At 47.4% G+C, this 17465-nt stretch overlaps 1 protein-coding gene across 1 annotated transcript; it reads left to right on the top strand.

Annotated features, from left to right (window-relative positions):
* The first annotated feature begins 604 nt into the window (after positions 1-604).
* LOC142564874 (translocator protein 2-like) lies at positions 605-12134 on the top strand. The gene is made up of 4 exons (XM_075676064.1): positions 605-677; positions 1767-1892; positions 8879-9094; positions 11728-12134. Exons 2-4 carry the CDS (start codon positions 1785-1787, stop codon positions 11899-11901), a joined length of 498 nt encoding a protein of 165 aa, XP_075532179.1. The 5' UTR covers positions 605-677; positions 1767-1784; the 3' UTR covers positions 11902-12134.
* Positions 12135-17465: the final 5331 nt, after the last annotated feature.

Consider the following 17465-nt stretch of genomic DNA (forward strand, 5'->3'; position numbering starts at 1 on the left):
ATGCATTCATCGCCATAGAGAAATTCATTGTTGAATCAAACCTATTTCGCTGTTGATAGTGTTATTATTTCATTTTTCTCCTATTGCCCCATTTATAAAATGTATACACACTGTCTTTCTTTTTCAGCGTTGAGTTAGAATGACTCTTTACTGAATCGTATTCTATATTACTCGCTTTAATTTATGCATCAAAATTATGGATTTCTGAATTGATCCACTTAGCACATGTGTAAAATCTGCCCGACACTTGGTCAATCCCCATGAGTGGGCAAGTGCCAAATACTTTAACCTCATCATCATCATCATTTTCTTCGTCATCATCCAAGGCCGTTGTTTCTCATCCCTTGCGCTAATACCAATGGTAACAATTAATGGTGAAAGGCAATGCGCAATTCGAGTTAATTGCTTCCAAGAGTATGTATGCCATAGCTCTGCAAGAAAAGTGAGAATGTGCCAGCAGCAAAAAAAAAAAAAGCTAATAAATCTGCTGGTAAATCACCCTTTTAAAAGCCTGAGATTTTCGGGGGGCTCTGGCAGCCACACTGAGTACGAAAATGAGCCGCAACAGCCTGTGGAAACGGCACGCTCACCCATTTGAAGAAAAGAAAGATGACGACTCTTCGGAAGCGACACGGGAGTCTGCATGGCGCCTGAAAAACACGCCTGAGCCAGAAATGGTGAGCGTTTGCGGTCGGCTGCGCGTCAGACCACTCTGCGATTTCTGACTAAGCGCGTCTTCAGATGTATGCGCTAAACCGAAGTCATCAGGACCAGATAACGCGATGAGATAATTATTACCATAGCTTGTTAGAGCAATGTACCAGTGCCGCTCGAAATTCGACCGGTGGTGAACGACGACGGTAACAAACGGTCAGAAGTGCAGCTCCGGTCGGCCTGACTGATGCGCTTCATTCCTGATTTGATTTGGTCGGGGCGTTTAACGTCTACAAACAGCAGAGTGGGTTAACGACGTTGTTTATGTTTCCGAAATAATTTCGAGAACCCGGTACTATTTGACCTGCACTTAATGCACGGTGCGCCAGCGTTTCCGTATTTCTTGCCCATCGGAATGCGACTGCCGTGGCCGGCACTGATAACCGCGACCCCGTGCACACTACAAGAACGCCAAGGCCACTGAGCTAGAGCTACAACAGCGGGTACGCCTTGGTTTTTGAGACTTTAAGGAAGTCAGTATGTAGCGTTCATCGCATAATTCGGTTTCCGCAGCTGTACTCGCTCCAACGTCATCAATTTCGTAGCGTCGAAAGTGACGGCGTAGCTGTTTTCAAATTCGTCGCAATAATACTGACAGATAATCGAGACCTCGCGCTGTACACACATGTAAATACATTCGACATAAGCATACGCAATGGCCATAACTTAACGTTACAGCCAACCGAAAAGAGATATCCGAATATCTGCGCAGAGTGATGAGTAACCTTGTGCGCAGTGGCACTTTGAAGACGTCATTAGCTTTGTTTACGTGTATCCCACGCGAGCCGGTCAAGGGAGAAGGCGAGTTGACTCGGACCCACCCAACCGCGTTTACACGTGTCATGTCATGCCGGTTGGGCCAATCAACTCAACTGTCGCAGGCAGCTTGCCCGAACTCTCTTCGATGATCGCTCTGCCCGATCCGCTAGCGTTTGCATGAACCTGAGCATCTGTTTTTGCAGCTTGACAGGCCGACTCGACGTGGCATTATCGGGCTCACGCAAACGTAGCTAATGAACGAAGGAGCATGTTGTGACGAAGTTTGGTCGCAGGCGTGACGTCGGGCAAGCATGGAATACAAGGACGCCACCCAGGCCGCCTGCTGGGTACTTCTACCCAACCTGGGTGGCCTGGCCGGCCTGTACATCATCAAGACCAGGCACGACGACGTTATCAAGGTCAGTCAGTCGCGTGCCGGCAAGCCACGGAGAATGACGTCACAAATTCGGCGTTGCGTGGCTGTGACAATAGAATACGAAAAAAAAATATGCTCTTTCGACGTCAACGTACATCCACGAACGTTTAACGTCTAAGATTAATTTGACCAGCTGGGGGCACCGCACTAATTTTTACTAGCTGGGATTCTTTCACATGCACAGGAATCACACCCACGACTTAGTTCTCGGTAGCAGAATGTTGTAGCCATCGCCGTTTTGACGTGAATTTTGTGGGCAGGGAAGCTCAGTATGGCTTGACGCATATTTCGAACTGCGCGCGGCAAATATTTTTGAAAGCGGTCGCATGTCGCGACCTGGAGAAAAACTTTTGTCTGCACTCTTGGCTTCCGCCCTATGCCTTCCTACTTCTTCCACCCAATATTTCTTGTTGCCATACAACTTTCGTATGAACACTTTAAAAGAGGCTAACTCAAGAACTGCACAACGTATAAATTGTAGATCTGCGATTTTTTTTTACTTCACACTCTGATTTGTAACAGAAACTTATCTGGCACAAAGTAGCTTGAGCAGCAATGCTCCTTACATGGCAAGTCATTGTCCACCTGACGTGAACAAGACCACGAGAATATTTAGCGGAACGGTGTCGTTATTCAGAAACATTTAGCGCAACGGTGTTGTGCATGTCCGCGCCAGTAATGTCAAGGAATAGCTTCAGGCCGAAATGCTATTCTCACAAGAAGGACCCAAAGAACTCTTTCCGCGAACTTGGATTAGTGGCAACTACGGCACGAACTCTTGCCCAGCAACTGAAGGGTAGTAGTGACCAAATTCGGCAGATATAGTTAAGACTGCTTAGTGCAGAAATGCGAAATCATTATAGGTCCTTTGGTGAACTGTTCTTAGAGCGCAGCTCTTAGGCGCCCGTTCCTGCCGCGATCGTTGGCGTAACGAAGCGAACGAGCACAGATAAAGACGAAAACGAACCCGATGCGCAGCGGGGGACGAAAGAGGCGAGGAGGAAAGCTGAGGAGGCGAGTGCAGCGGAACCATGGGGCAGAAAGCGGAGGAGGAGAGAAGAACGGTGAGAGGATGATAACAAAAGCGTAGTGCGGCGACGATAGCTGCGAGATGGCGCCAGAGTAGCGGGCGTAGACTGCCAGCTCTGTCGTCGGCGGCGGCGGCTGCTGTGTAGTATAGCACCCACGCGTCAGCCACGCGCTGGTTCTCGCGATCCAGATATTAGCGAGGCAGTCGCCTCACACATCGCTCTGTTTGCAACGTGCCGCGCGAGTCAGATTGACCGCGCCAGCCAATGCACCGCGAAATTAAAACATGTATAGAGCTGCGCTCAAATTTTGCATTAGGGAGTATCGTAATCCTCGGTGGTCTTTCTTTTTTTGCCGCGCCTTTCTTGTCCGAGCAAGTTTTCGACTACGTTCAAACTGCGCTTCCTGCAGTGTGTAAGTAAACATTCTTTAAAGGAGAAATCCTTAGATCTGTAAGTTTCAAGGTCACGTTGTGAGGTACAGAAACGCATCACGGGATCCAATGAAGGCCAGAAGCAAAACAGAGCATGTCCAGCCTTGTATAGAAGATGATTAATGATTAGCAAAGTTAATTATTGATAAGGGAGTGGATTAAGGTGGAGCAGGGTGGATCAAGGTGTATTAGGGTGAATAAATGTGGGTGAATGAGGATTAAGGTGGATTAAAATGGAGTAAGGTGAATTACAGTAGGCTTTACAAGGCTTTCGCCCCGCGTCTCTTAGGCGATAGCTAAGGACACCTAGCACATTTTTGGCGTGGACACTGGCGAGGTGTGATCGATCAGATCAAGTAGCAACGGCGCGGATATCTATCGGCTAGTTCTGTTATAACGCAGGTGGGAGCGTGCGCGGACAAGGAACGGGTGGGTAATGTAAGCAAACACCGTTTCCACGCGGTGTCGCGTCGCCATATCCGCTTCATGGAGGCGATGCCCTCTCCCCTGACCAGGGTGGCCTACTTTCGCGCGTCGTTCGATCATTTAGAATTTCGCTTGAAGTGCCGGTTGCTATACCAACGGGAGATGAAAAAAAAAGTTTTCCAGGGTGCTTAAGCTTCGCCTTTAGGAGTGGAACGCGAGAGCATTAAAAGACCCCTGACCTCTTTTCATGCTTCCCGGCAACTGCAGCTTACGTAACCGTAATGTTCACTGGGAATCGTTGCCGTCGGATGCTATGCATGAAGGCAAGCTTTCTGGTAGAAACGCGCTCTCTAGCGTGGGTCGATCTCCTGTTATAGTTTCGCACTTATTATATTTCACTCTGAGAAGAGCATACATAAAAGACATGCTCTATCGGTGTTTTTTTTTCATTGTATTTGTTTGTAGCCTACCGTTCTTAAAATTCTGAGCAATAACATTGTAATGAATTAAAGACAACGAAATTTGGTGCGAAAATTCTTTTGTGCCGAAGCGACGACCCACGGTGGACGTCGGACACCGACGCTAGATTTTCTGCGACACGGATTCCTTAACGCTCTCGCGTTAAAAAGTTTTTTTTGTCTTGAAGTTGCCTTGTAATAAGAATGGGCTTAGGTGCGTTTGGCAGGCATTCTCAGATCATGAACAGCAGGTTGCCATTATCCCTCAAGAGAAAAGTATATAATAGCTGTGTCTTACCAGCACTCACCTACGGGACAGAAACCTGGAGGCTTACGAAAAGGGTTCTACTCAAATTGAGGACGACGCAACGAGCTATGGAAAGAAGAATGATAGGTGTAACGTTAAGGGATAAGAAAAGAGCAGATTGGGTGAGGGAACAAACGCGAGTTTAATGACATCTTAGTTGAAATCAAGAAAAATGGGCATGGGCATGGGCATGGGCATGGGCATGGGCAGGACATGTAATGAGGAGGGAAGATAACCGATGGTCATTAAGGGTTACGGACTGGATACCAAGGGAAGGGAAGCGTAGCAGGGGGCGGCAGAAAGTTAGGTGGGCGGATGAGATTAAGAAGTTTGCAGGCATGGCATGGCCACAATTAGTACATGACCGGGGTTGTTGGAGAAGTATGGGAGAGGCCTTTGCCCTGCAGTGGGCGTAACCAGGCTGATGATGATGATGATGATGATGATGATGATGATGATGATGATGATGCCTTGTACCGCCGAAAGGTAGCCGCTGCCATGAGTGTACCGACGGGCGGGCGACGTTGCTAACCTTATCTGGTCGATCGCGCCTCGCACGGTAAGCCGAGAAGTGCGCCACCTAACGAGTACATATCTTTCATCGTGGCCTCGCTTAGGCCTAATCGGGTGGATGTCTCATTTTCCTCTTATTGACTAACGCTTTTTAGTGCATACGCTCATTTTACGCACTCACGACGCAGCGGCACCTCCTCCCTATTATCTGCGCCTTCACGTGTCCAATGCGCGCGCGGCACATCTTTAATCAGGCAAATGCCTCCGACGTGAAGGGTGCAATGATGCACGCACTACGTTACGACTCCTCTAACTGCCTGGGGCGTCCCTTCCTTTCCCTGTGGAGGCGCCCTGCCGCCCGTTACGAGCAGAAATCGCGGGGTAGCGCTCGCAACTGTCGCACACTCTAAAACCCGTTAAACAACGTAAAGTAGTGTCACGCTTTGAAGACTGGCGCCTCCTCCTCGCGCGCGCTGGCCGACGCCGCGTCGCTATTGACCTAACAGCATCACGTGAGCCCTCGTGGCGTGCATCAGCGCCATTTTTGCTCCAGCAGCGTCTACGGAGTGGCGAGGAGCGCATGTTGGCGCCGTTGCTACGCTAGAGAAGTGTAGGCGGCGCCACGGTCGAGGAGGCAACGTGAAAGAGAGGAGAAACGAGGAGTGAAGGCGGAGGAGGACAGTGTGGCTACTTTACGAACTTCTAAGGGGCTTTATCCCACTCTAAGGTCCCTTATCCCCCTCGAGTCACCTGACTCCCAGCGGCGCAGCTTGATGCCGCCAGGCAGGGTCGTTAGCTTCGGCACTCTCGCCAGGCGCAGGAGGCCGCGGTCTAGTGAGGCCTGTATTGATCGAAAACACCGGGCACGACAGCTGCCGTCAGCAGCCGTTCCGTAAGTCTTTCCTCAATTCCACAGTGTGAAATTGCTCACTGAACGTTACAGAGCATTACAGGCTAACTTGATGGCACTTAATCCTTAGACATTCCCTTAGCCACTGGTCAAGAAAACTTCTGTCGGAAGGTATTTCCTAGAAAGACACGCCCGGGTATCTTTTCTTCTGACTGGACGAGCATTGTGGCGGTGCGATTATGACTGTGTTTTTATGGTTGCACATATTGTGCTTATCTTTCTTAGCTTGCAGTGTATAATTTTTTGTCGAATTAGCCTGATGAATTCCTTGTTCAAATCGCCCCCCCCCCATGTCTTTTTTTTTCCTTTTCTCCTTATTCTTACGCTGTCTTTATTGCTTCGCTGGAGCGCAGATTGTACAGGGGTCAGGACCTCACTCAGGCGCATGCTAGCGCCTTTAGTCCTGACCCTTTTGGTTTTCTGCAAGCAAACTGGAGAATTCGTGAATAAAAAAAAATGACGCACGGCTCAATAAAACATACCTGCGCATGAAAGCATAACAACAAGGCAAAAAACTCAAAAATATGGACGCGGCATTAAGCACCGGGTTCTCGGTCGAAAAGACAAACTTAATGTGCCTGGCAGAGAATAAGCACACCGTCTGCAAGATAGGTGGTATTATTCGGCTCTTTTCACCAAGCTGCAGCGTTTATTTTTGATGCACAGCATAACAACAAGGCAAAAAACTCAAAAATATGGACGCGGCATTAAGCACCGGGTTCTCGGTCGAAAAGACAAACTTAATGTGCCTGGCAGAGAATAAGCACACCGTCTGCAAGATAGGTGGTATTATTCGGCTCTTTTCACCAAGCTGCAGCGTTTATTTTTGATGCACAGCAAAACACATGGCGTTGAGCCGCGCTAACGAGGAAATAGTACGAATGCTGTATGCTTACGCGTAGATCACAGGGTGCGGTCGTCACGTGCTCGTCGTGGCCTCGGCGATGCAGCTGTCGGCGTGTCGCAGTCGTCCACCCCAAGGGGCTCTAGTGACCATACCGAGTCGGGGAAAAGGAAAGGGCTGCGTGATTTGGCCTCATGTTCTAGGCATCCAAGTTAGAGGAGGCGCTGTCTACGCACACCTTTTGTGAAGCAGAACCGCGGACCCGCCGTGGCGTCGATGAAGCATGCTCGTCTGGCGCCCCGGAAGCCGGGGTTCGATTCAAACCCAGACCAAAATTTACTCATTTTTCTTCTCGGATGTCTTAATTTAGTTTGTTTACAGGACCTTCCCAGAGTAATTGGACGTTGATCCGAGCATTTTTTTACTTTTTCGCCGTCGGTCATTTTTGGTACGATTATTCGGTCACGCCGCCGACTACGACGCCGAATTTTCGCGTACTGGACCATATAATTCTTGCGTGTTAATAATCACAGCAAGCGCAGCTGGCGTCTGGCGAGTGCTGGTTGAGTACTTATACTACATACGCATGCGTACTCGTACAATACGAGAAAGACCGCGGCGTTCAGGCCAGTTGTAGAAATTGCTACAGCTTTTACGACATGCTACGCAGTTTTATATGCTGTCATTATAAAATTAGCAACAATGGTCGCGAATGTCTCGGCACAAGCTAACTACATATACTGGGCCGAGGAGAGCATATGCCGCTTTGAAACAGACAAGTTCCCTTGCCGTAACGCTGGCTTTCACTTTGTTCTCATTTTGCTCATCGTCCAGGATTTCCATCTCCCACTTTCCCCGTGTTTTCGCTCGGCCCATCAAGGACATTTTGTGGGAGAAAATTAAGAGACAGCTTTAGCTCAGGACCTATTTCTAACACTGTGGCTCAGGCCCAACTCCGACGCGGCCTATTCAAGTGGGTGCAAAACGCAGAAACGCTTTTTTGAGATAACCACTGGGCCGATTTTAATGAAAGTTGTTGCATTTGAGAGGAAATGTTAAAGTATTGGTGGAAGCGGACTTTTCATTTAGGGCGTGAATTTTCTAAAAGGAACTCTCAAATATTGTTAAATTTGAAATAAACAGAAGCACGAAATTTACTAATTCGTAGCCCTGCACAAATAACATACATCGCTGTTCTGTAAACTGAATCCGTCACAGCATCCACATTGGAAAAATTTGATTTATCAATTTACATCTTACATGAATTAGTTGCATTGTTTGCAAGGCTTTTGCAAAAGTCGTACTCACATATTAGTTGTTTACTTCAGAGCTGTATAAAATATAACAGTTTTGTCCGCTTTGTATGCACTATTAGCTGCGATTTTATAATTGTGATATCGGCTTTCATTGCTCAGTTCCAGAGTTGTAAACTTCATAGTTCCGCTTTCTGAACATTTGCGATTTTCAACAGATTTAATTTTAAACTCACGGCATAAATCAAAATTTTCTAACCAACAATGACTAGATCTTAACTTCTTCTTTAAAATAGAACAAACCTTATCAGATTGAGTGTAGTGGTTGCCGTAAAAAACCCTTTCTCCTGTACAATGTATTTAGACAGGATGCCCCGAGCTAAAGCTTCCTGTAATAGTGATACCTTCCAAGAAGCTGCAACTATGCAAGGATAAAACGACTTACGCATGACAGTCTGATACATTTACTGCGCTGAGAAAACGAAGACAACATGATGAAGGCAGAAGGGCCTCTGAAGATGATGACAGGACACAAAGAACAAAAAATGACAGCACCGGTCAGCACATGTCATACCACCATTTTGTGTGCTTCCGATTTTTTTTTCAATTATCTACCTATTTGAGACTACCTAAAATAACTTACCCAGCCGTTATTAAGCATGACAGTACGGTTGACGATAGAAATGCTGAAAAGTCTCGAGTGTGCCCACCTAATGGAAGAGAACGGGATTGGCCACATGTACCCTGTGACTTCGAGATTTTCACCGAATACCATCCCTCTCTCGAAATGGTGCAGCGGTGTGTGTTGGTGCGCAACTACCCGGGAAGTAGCGGCCAGCTTGTGCTGTGGGTGACGTTCAACAGCGCCATGGGCTACGCCGCCTACCTGGTTTTCAAGGACGGAGGCGGCCTGCGTGGTCCAGCCAGGCCTGCGCTGGCCGTGTTCGCCGCCGGACTCTGCTACAACTGGGCGTGGCCGGCCGTCTTCTATTCGAAGCAGAAGTTCGCGCTGGTGAGGACGCCTTTCAGTTGGGGACGCTGTGAATCGTGAACGATTGGCGCGCGGTTTCCTAATGTGGCGATATAGAGTTTTGTGACAAGAATACTACAGCGAAATTTGCACTTCTGTGTTCGTTCACCACGGCTGTGGGCGTGTCAACAGGAAATTGGTCCCGACGGGCGTGCACTCTGAAGGCAGCCAGCGCGCTTGTTGCCTTCCTGCGGCCACGTGTGAAGCCGCCTTGACTTCCATGTGCCGATTTCGATTTCGGCACTGAGTTCTCCCCTTCCTACCTTTTTAAATATGTTTCCCTTCTCCAAATGCATGGCAGAAAACAAATTTATTCTGGCTAACCTACCAGCCTTTGCTTCGTTTCTCGCTTTCTCTCTCTCTCAATTTAGCTGTTCATCCAGCGCCGGTGTAATGGGCTATACCTGGGTTTACTTGACTTTGTCCGTCGGGTGTCAGACCAGCGTGCCCATCCTCATATAAATGTTTTCGAAGCTACGTATTTTTGTTGCTAAATTATTGCGAAAAAAAATTTCTGGAACCACACGAGCCTTCTTGTAGCGGCGTCCTTGAAGGAAGTTGCTGATTTTGAAACAATTATGCCTCTTCCGTACGTCAAGAAGCACTAGAAAAGCGAAGTAATGTCACACGTGGTCTGGTAACCTGTTCATATATATATATATATATATATATATATATATATATATATATATATATATATATATATATAATGCGGAGTAATACCACACTCATCTTCATCCTCATCATCAGCGAATTTGTGAGTACTGCAAGACGAAGGCCTCTCAAAGCCCTCTCCCATTACCCCCGCCTTGCGTTAGCTAAGGCCTTCTTGTGTCTGCGAGTGTTCTTCTTGCATCGTACAATTTATTACCGGCTGTTCGCGACGGCACTTCTTTGCTTGTCTGTAACGTTACCTCTGCAGCTGTAATAGAACGCAGGTTATCTTCCGTGCGCAATAGATATGTTCTTTCCCGACTCCCATTTCTTTCCTAATCTCGCCTTGAATATCGGCTACCTCCATTTTGCCTTTATGTCATGGCGCTGTATTCCTCTCTCGTATTGCTGCGTGTATCATTTTTCATACCTTCGCTTTTTGCGGGCTCCTAAACTTATTATAGGGCTTCTTTGTTAAATTTTAAAGAGACCAACAACCGCTCAGAACATGAATCGAGATAACCTTGTTGATGAGAAAAACTGCGCATCGTATTGAATAGAACTAGCACCGTTTTTCTCATTATAACGTGGATTTATAAATTCAATTCTTCACTAAAAGTCGCGAAGACTGACCTTTCAAGACCCGCGCGGCAAAAACATAAAGATGCGTAAGTGTTCTATCCTGTGACCTTCTACTGGTGTACGCCGTTCCTGGTGTGTTTCTTACTATTGAAACGCAGTACGATTTTTTTATTACAAGCATTTTCTAACTTAAAATGTGTACATAAGCCTTCATTTCTAGTGAGTAGAAAAGTGGCGTTCCTTGGCTATTGTTTTCGATCAGTTGGCTCGGCTCGTCTTTTGACAGAATAACGACGGGGGCCAGCCAGTCCTGATACAGGCGTCTGCTTGGGGGGAAACACGGTTCAAATATAATAGAGGTCTGTACAACAAGTCAAACTTATTGCATCATCTTTTCATTTTATAAAGTGGTTGAAAAGTTCAATATATAAGTGGTTAACCACAGTTGCACTCCCTCCTGTGAAAGCACAACGATGGGCGGCTTTCACAATTAGCGAGGAGGGCATCAGCATCACTCTCACTTCTCAGCGTTCCTGGAAGAGAGGCTCTTTCATTCTTAGAGGCTGCCTAGATCGAAAGATTCTGCTTACAAACTGTCCACGCGCTTTTGGATGTAACCGATTCGGGTGAAATTACTGCCGAGGGTGAGCTTTTCGTTGCACCACGAAAAACAGGGTCCTTAAAACTCGGTTGCCAGTCCCTTTAGGCTTCTACCCTTTATGTTGGTACCGGCATAACTAAATGACTGGACAATTTTTTTTGAAAACTACGAGATTACTAAGCAAAAGAAAATAAATGGCGCATGCTAATTATTAACCGTTATTGCAAAACTGAGGTGCTTATTTCAACTGCTTCCGTCGTTCTATCGAGTGATGTAAAAAAAACTTCATATAGTCGTCTTAAAGTATAATTAATCCTGGCACTAATGTTTCTTTAACAATGTAGGAGCAGACCGCCATTTCGGCTCTCTTTACGCGGGTCAGATAGCAACCCTTTTGCGAATGAACTAAACGAAACAATTGTGGCAGCCGAGACTAACGAATTATTCTCATTGTCCGAGGATATGAAACAGGAAGTAATACCGCCAGTGTATACATTCCCGTTTGTATTCCTTCAAACCATCCTGCATTGGCCTGAAATTGGGCGGTGCGGCCTTTCATGTCAATTTGTAGGCGCTTTTCAGCGTGGCAGGAAGCCGGTCATTTAGAGGTGAAATATGTTATTCCCTAAAAAGAAGTGCGCTTCACAGAAGCGAATTATAGTGCGCGTGCTCAACATTCCTTGATTAGGCGAACCCCGTCGCGTCGCCATGAGTGACGTTTGTGCCCCGACTGAGTGGTGAGCTTTGATGCTTACGCTGGACTGACAACGGGTCGCAGGCCATGGTGGACATGAACCTGCTCTGCGGCTCAGTGGCGCTGCTGGCCCACATGTACCTGCCCATCAACGACCGGGCTGCCAAGATCATGCTGCCTTGCATCGCCTGGACGCTCGCCATGGCGACTTTCAACTGCCGCGTGTGGCGCTGGAGCAGGCGCCGAGCCAGCGACTGAGTGCGTTCGACACGAACAATCGCGAGGCGCCCCCTGTGCTATGCACGTGACGTCACTCGGGTTTGCGCGCGAGATTGCCTGCTTATCGTCTCTACGGTGACCGGTTGCGGGTAGACAGGGGCGTGCTCCGGTGTCCTCGGTTGAAAGCAGACGAAGTGCCCGTGCTTGAGAATGACAGACTGTTGAGGCAGCGTGGGCTCTGTACTGCCTGCCTCGTGATAGGGACTCGTGGGATTTTTTTTACGCAGTGTGAAATAAAGAAAGTGGGTTTTCATTTCGAAACGAAAGCTTTCAATCGTTAATGCTTTGGTTTTCGCAGCCCATTGTTCTAATGACGGACGTATTTTCGCACCGTAGTCTAATTAGCAGCGGATATACATTTGAACGAGAAATAATAAAATTGCTTATGAAAAGCATAAGTAGTTGGAGACAGCAGACAACCAGGTGAAGCAATCATTTCTTTTTAGTTTATAACAGGAATAGAAAAAAATCACTCGCTCGATTTGAGGAGAGACTGCTCGCGCATACACAAATAACATAATCGTCGTTTCGAACTTGCACTCTATGGACAGTACACGAGCGTTTTTGAAATTCCACGCCCATTGGAATGCGGCCGCCATGACTGGAATCGAAGCAGTGGCCTAGAGCACAGAAGCACAAGGTCCCAGCCACTGAGCTACCGCGGCAGGTGTTGGGGGCAGTTGAGCGCAGGCTGTGGTGGTAGTCAGATGTCGCTGGTGGTTTTTGTTGATCTTACCTCAAAACATGGCTCATTCACAAAAACGGTATGGACCACACTGGACTGATTGAAAAGTACGCCAGAGGAAATACCAAAATAGATAAAAAGCAAACAATCTAAACCAATTACGAGCAGTAAACAACGCTAAACAACAGGATAAAGAGAGGGACACAGATAGCAGCGCTGACTAACAACCAAGTGTCTTTATTCATTCAGTCAGCATATAGATACTCCGCCGCTATCTCCAAGCGCAGAATCCACTGATTTTAGCGTGCGCAGGGGTGAAAATTGAAATTAACGCGATGGGAAGGAAATCTCATTCGGAAGGAGAGAAATGGAGGGAAGGCTTACACATGCTTCGCCGCTATTATGAATGCGGAAAGCTTCGGAAATAAGACGTGCGCGGTCATCTCGCTATTTTGACATGTAGGTCACATCTTTAAAAGACGGCTTGCAGCCGCATTCGTTGCAATGCAGGGAAAATTGGTGATCTCTAGCTCGTTTTTGAACTTTGAGTGTTCGCGCATGTGCTCATTGAGGCACCACCCCGTTTGACCGATATAGATGTTTTTGTGCCTCCACGACATCGATGACCCCTTCCTCATAAAGACGCTAGGTACTGTCTGCACCTTTCTCCGTGAGGAATTTCCCAAGACTGTCCGAGCTTTTTCCGTGAACATCAAGGACTTATATTACTCTTTCCCTCAAGAAGATGTATGCATCGAAGTAGGTCATTGCATTGACAAATAGGGTGTTCTTAAATTTCAGAATGCATGTGGTATCAATGTTGACAGGTTCTTAGAGCTCTCAAGGTTTTACATGCTTTCCACTTTCGTGTCCGTGGAGGATAAGCTTTTTATGCAAAAGAAAGGTATGTGTATCGGTTCATATATAGCCCCTGTTCTTAGCGACACTTTATTGGCCAACTATGACCGCAATCTTAGAACTAAGCTCAGCCAGACCAGCACTGTAGAAGTGATGCGATATGTAGATGACTTTTTTTTTAATTTTTTTACAATTCTAACGCTACTGACGTGCAGCCTTCTGCTGCTATAATATTTGACCTGTTCCGCATCGTTTTGGATTCCTTTGGATTGACCACGGAGCATCCTTCAAACAAGCTGCGTTTCTCAGACTTGAAGCTATCGTTCTCAAGCTATCACGTATGTTGGGGTTGTAGTCCTCGGTCCCATAAGAGCCTCCTCTTTTTCTCCGAACACTCAAAGGTAGTTAAGCGCGGTATTGTAAGATCTTGCATGAAGGCGGCTCTCATCAGGTCTTTTGGCCACCAAGTAGATGCAAGCTTCGAATTGCAAGTAGCCAGGCACTGGCATCGCTGAAAGCCTCGCAACAAGCCTTAAAAGAAAAAAATCGGCAGCTACACAATCTGAGAATCGTTCACGGCAAATGGTTGCGATTATCCCATATGTGCATCAGGTTGCGCATAATCTCAATAAGGTTGTCAGCAGGGCAGGCGTTAGGTTGCTGTTCACTGCCACAAATAAGTCAGGTAGCCTGTGTCATGAAGTCAATCGGGTGACCGAGAACAACAAAAAAAAGTTGCAAAAAGCAGCACAGGCAGAGGTTTGTTGTTGACTGTTGTGACTGTGTGGTTTATAAAATTCCTGTTTCATGAGAACGTTTTTATATCGGTCAAACGAAGCGGCGAATCAATGACGACGTGCGCGAACACTCAAACAAAGTTCAAAAACGAGCTAGAGAAAGTGAATTATCACTGCATTGCAATGAATGCGGCTGCAAGCCGTCTTTTAAAGATGTGACCTGTCTGTCAGAACACCGCGATGACCGCGCACGTCTTATTTCCGAAGCATTCCACATTCACAGTTACGGCGAATCATGTGTAAGCCTTCCCTCCATTTCTCTCCTTCCGAAAGAGATTGACTTCCTATCGCATTAATTTCAATCTTTCTTAACTATGACATTTTACGTACCAAAATCACTTTTCTGATTGTGAGGCACGCCATATTGGAGGACTGCGGAAATTTCGACCACCTGGGGTTCTTTATCGTGCAATTAAATCTAAGTACGCGGGTGTTTTCGCCCCCATTGAAATGCGGCCTCTGTGGCCGGGAATCGATCCCGCGACCTCGTGCTCAGCAGCCCAACACCATAGCCACTGAGCAACCACGGCGGGCTAATTTCAATTTTTAACCCTGCTGCATGCTGAATTCTGTTCATTCTGTGCTTTGAAATAGCGGTGGAGTATATATATGCTGACTGAAAGAATAAAGACACTTGGTTGTTAGTCAGTACTGTTGTTTGTGTCCCTCTCTTTGTCCTGTTGTTTAGCGCTGTTTACTGCTCGTAATCATGAACGCACCTGCCCAAATGCGTACTATTCAAAACCAAGCATTGGGCAGTTCGTCTCCCACGTCGTTGCTTTTCTTTTTTTACTTCTGCCCCTTGCCTTCGCGCATGGTCTAGGGTCAAATTTGTTCGAATCCTACCCTGACCAATCGACTTGCGCCTGTGCGGCCCACGCAAATTTCAGCTTGTCTCGCGACAATGAGGACCGCGTACGTTGTCGCTTGGAATATGCGAGCCTGCGTCTTTCAGTCTGTATTTTGTAAGGTAGTGCTTCAATTTCCTTGTATGAACGAGGCGCCGAATAGTACACATATACAGGGTATTTCAGTGAACACTTTCGAAAGATTTTTTTTAAAAAATGCCTGTGGCAGATGGCACAATTGTAGTCCATCAGTTGGTATTCGCGAACCAGGCGGATATTACTTCCACAAAAAATAAAACACATAAAATATTAATTAGGAAAAATGTACTAATTAAGTTTTCAACCAATTATGGCACGTTATGCAATTTTCGAATTCTAGCGTCTAAGACTGCATAGCATATCCACCAGAAGACAACTCCGTGGATGACACTATTTACGAGATGTGCGCCGTCAAACTAGCGGTGAAAATGCGCTGTCGTTCCACTTACTTTCTTAATAAAACGTCATTTTACGCATTGAAGCACAAAGGTAACTTGAAGGCCAATGCAATTTCACCGCAAGGTTCGGGAATTTATATCTAGAAAACGGTGTCATCCTGAGAATTCGTTCCAAGTAGACCCGCCTTGCGAACTGCCCGGTTAGAAATTGTAAATTGCTATATCTGCCACAAAGTAATTAGCTAAAACCTTAATTAGTGGATTTTATTAATTACTCTACCATATCATTCTCGACCATATCATGGACTAGAATATTGTGCCATCTGCCAAAGGCACTTTCAAAAATTTTTGAAAGTGTTCGCTGAAAGACCCGGTATATGATGTGGTCAGGCGTACTGATTAAGGCGGGGTTCTACTGCCCTGGTCCTGGTGTCTCACGTCTTCAGTTTTTGACGGTGTTGTGTCCCGCTCTGACCTCTGAAGACCCCGAGTTGTCCAAAATGCTTGCTTGACCTTTGGTGCCGAATTGGCTGTTCACTTTGCGAGGTGTAGGGACGCCACCTTCAAAACTACTCGAGAGGCGCGCGGCAAAGCAGAACAGTGCCGAAAATCAGGCAGCAGCACCTTTGATACAATCTTATGATTCATGGAGGAAGGAAACTGAGGAGAGGCCCTACCCCATCCGCGCGCCGGGAGAAAAGTGTGAAGGAAGTGACGTAGGTGGTTGTCCTCTTTTCTTGCTGATTTTTTATTTCTTTGCCGTAGCGGTCACGCCTTTCGGGCCACAGTGGCGGCTCTTTTTTGGTTCTGTGCGCTCACACGTGTTGCTCCGTAGGTTTCGTACCGTGGCAAAGGCGCCGTGCGGGCAGGTTTGCGTTGGTCTCCGTGTTTTGTTGCGCTGCGTTATTTGAACCGCGCTCTCCCGGATGTTGCTGTGGCCAGGTGGGACACGAGGAACTAAAAGTTCGTAAAATGAACGCGCATGCAACGCTGTACGCAATGCACCGCACCACGGCAATGGCAACGGACGAAGGATTATCCGCGGGAAATGTTGCTTTCTTTGGCGGAATCATGCTAACGTGCTAACGATTGTTTAGTATTGCTGCTGTTACGTTTCGCCTACGACGCGCGGTTTAGCCGGCGCGACTGCAACAAAGCGGCAGACATTTTGGCCCGTTCGGCGTCGCCGCTACGCTCCCCGCCAAGCGCGTCCAGGCATGTTCCGATGCCACGTGTCTTCATGTGCGTGTGTGAGTGTATGTGCCATTGTGCCCGACCGGAGGCGATACGACAGCAGAGGTCACCTTCTCCTCCCAGCCATTGTGCCCGACCGGAGGCGATACGACAGCAAGGGGTCCCCTTCTCCTCCCAGCCATTGTGCCCGACCGGAGGCGATACGACAGCAGAGGTCACCTTCTCCTCCCAGTCTTTGTGACCGAGCGGCGGCGCTACGACAGTATGCGTCACCTTATCCCATTGTACAATCACGTGCTCGTCTATTGAGGGGTTCCTTCTTGCCCTCAACTGCGAGAGTATAAAACAGCTGCCCCCGGACGCCAAAGAGAGGGCTCCGATTTCTTCTGTTGAGTAAAGTGCACTCCCGTCTCTCTACTTCGGTCAACCTGACCGCCAACTCTTTGCGATGTTAGAATAAACAAGTTGTTTTGTTGTTACCAGTCGACTCATGCTTTGCCGGGACCTTCGGATGCTTCCAGTTGTACCCCAGGCCGCCAGGCCAACGCTACCCTTGGGGCTTGCGACCCAGGTGCAACCACGGGCGTCAGCGCCGAGTTCCCAACAGGTCGTACCATCGGTGCGACCACAACAACCGTTGCCATCGGTGGGATTCAAACAACTGTCTGCCAGCGGTGAGATCGCGACAACGGAGGCCAGCAGCGAAGAGATGCAGTTGACTGTA

The sequence above is a fragment of the Dermacentor variabilis genome, chromosome 11 (genome assembly GCF_050947875.1).
Source record: "Dermacentor variabilis isolate Ectoservices chromosome 11, ASM5094787v1, whole genome shotgun sequence".
Taxonomy (NCBI): Eukaryota; Metazoa; Arthropoda; class Arachnida; order Ixodida; family Ixodidae; genus Dermacentor; species Dermacentor variabilis.

What these genes read in the sequence shown, in the direction of transcription:
- LOC142564874 (XM_075676064.1), top strand. Translation starts at nt 1,785, where the DNA reads ATGGAATACAAGGACGCCACCCAGGCCGCCTGCTGGGTACTTCTACCC. An exon ending in GGCACGACGACGTTATCAAG is followed by an intron (nt 1,893 to 8,878) that starts GTCAGTCAGTCG and finishes GAAATGGTGCAG; the next exon opens with CGGTGTGTGTTGGTGCGCAA. An exon ending in CGAAGCAGAAGTTCGCGCTG is followed by an intron (nt 9,095 to 11,727) that starts GTGAGGACGCCT and finishes AACGGGTCGCAG; the next exon opens with GCCATGGTGGACATGAACCT.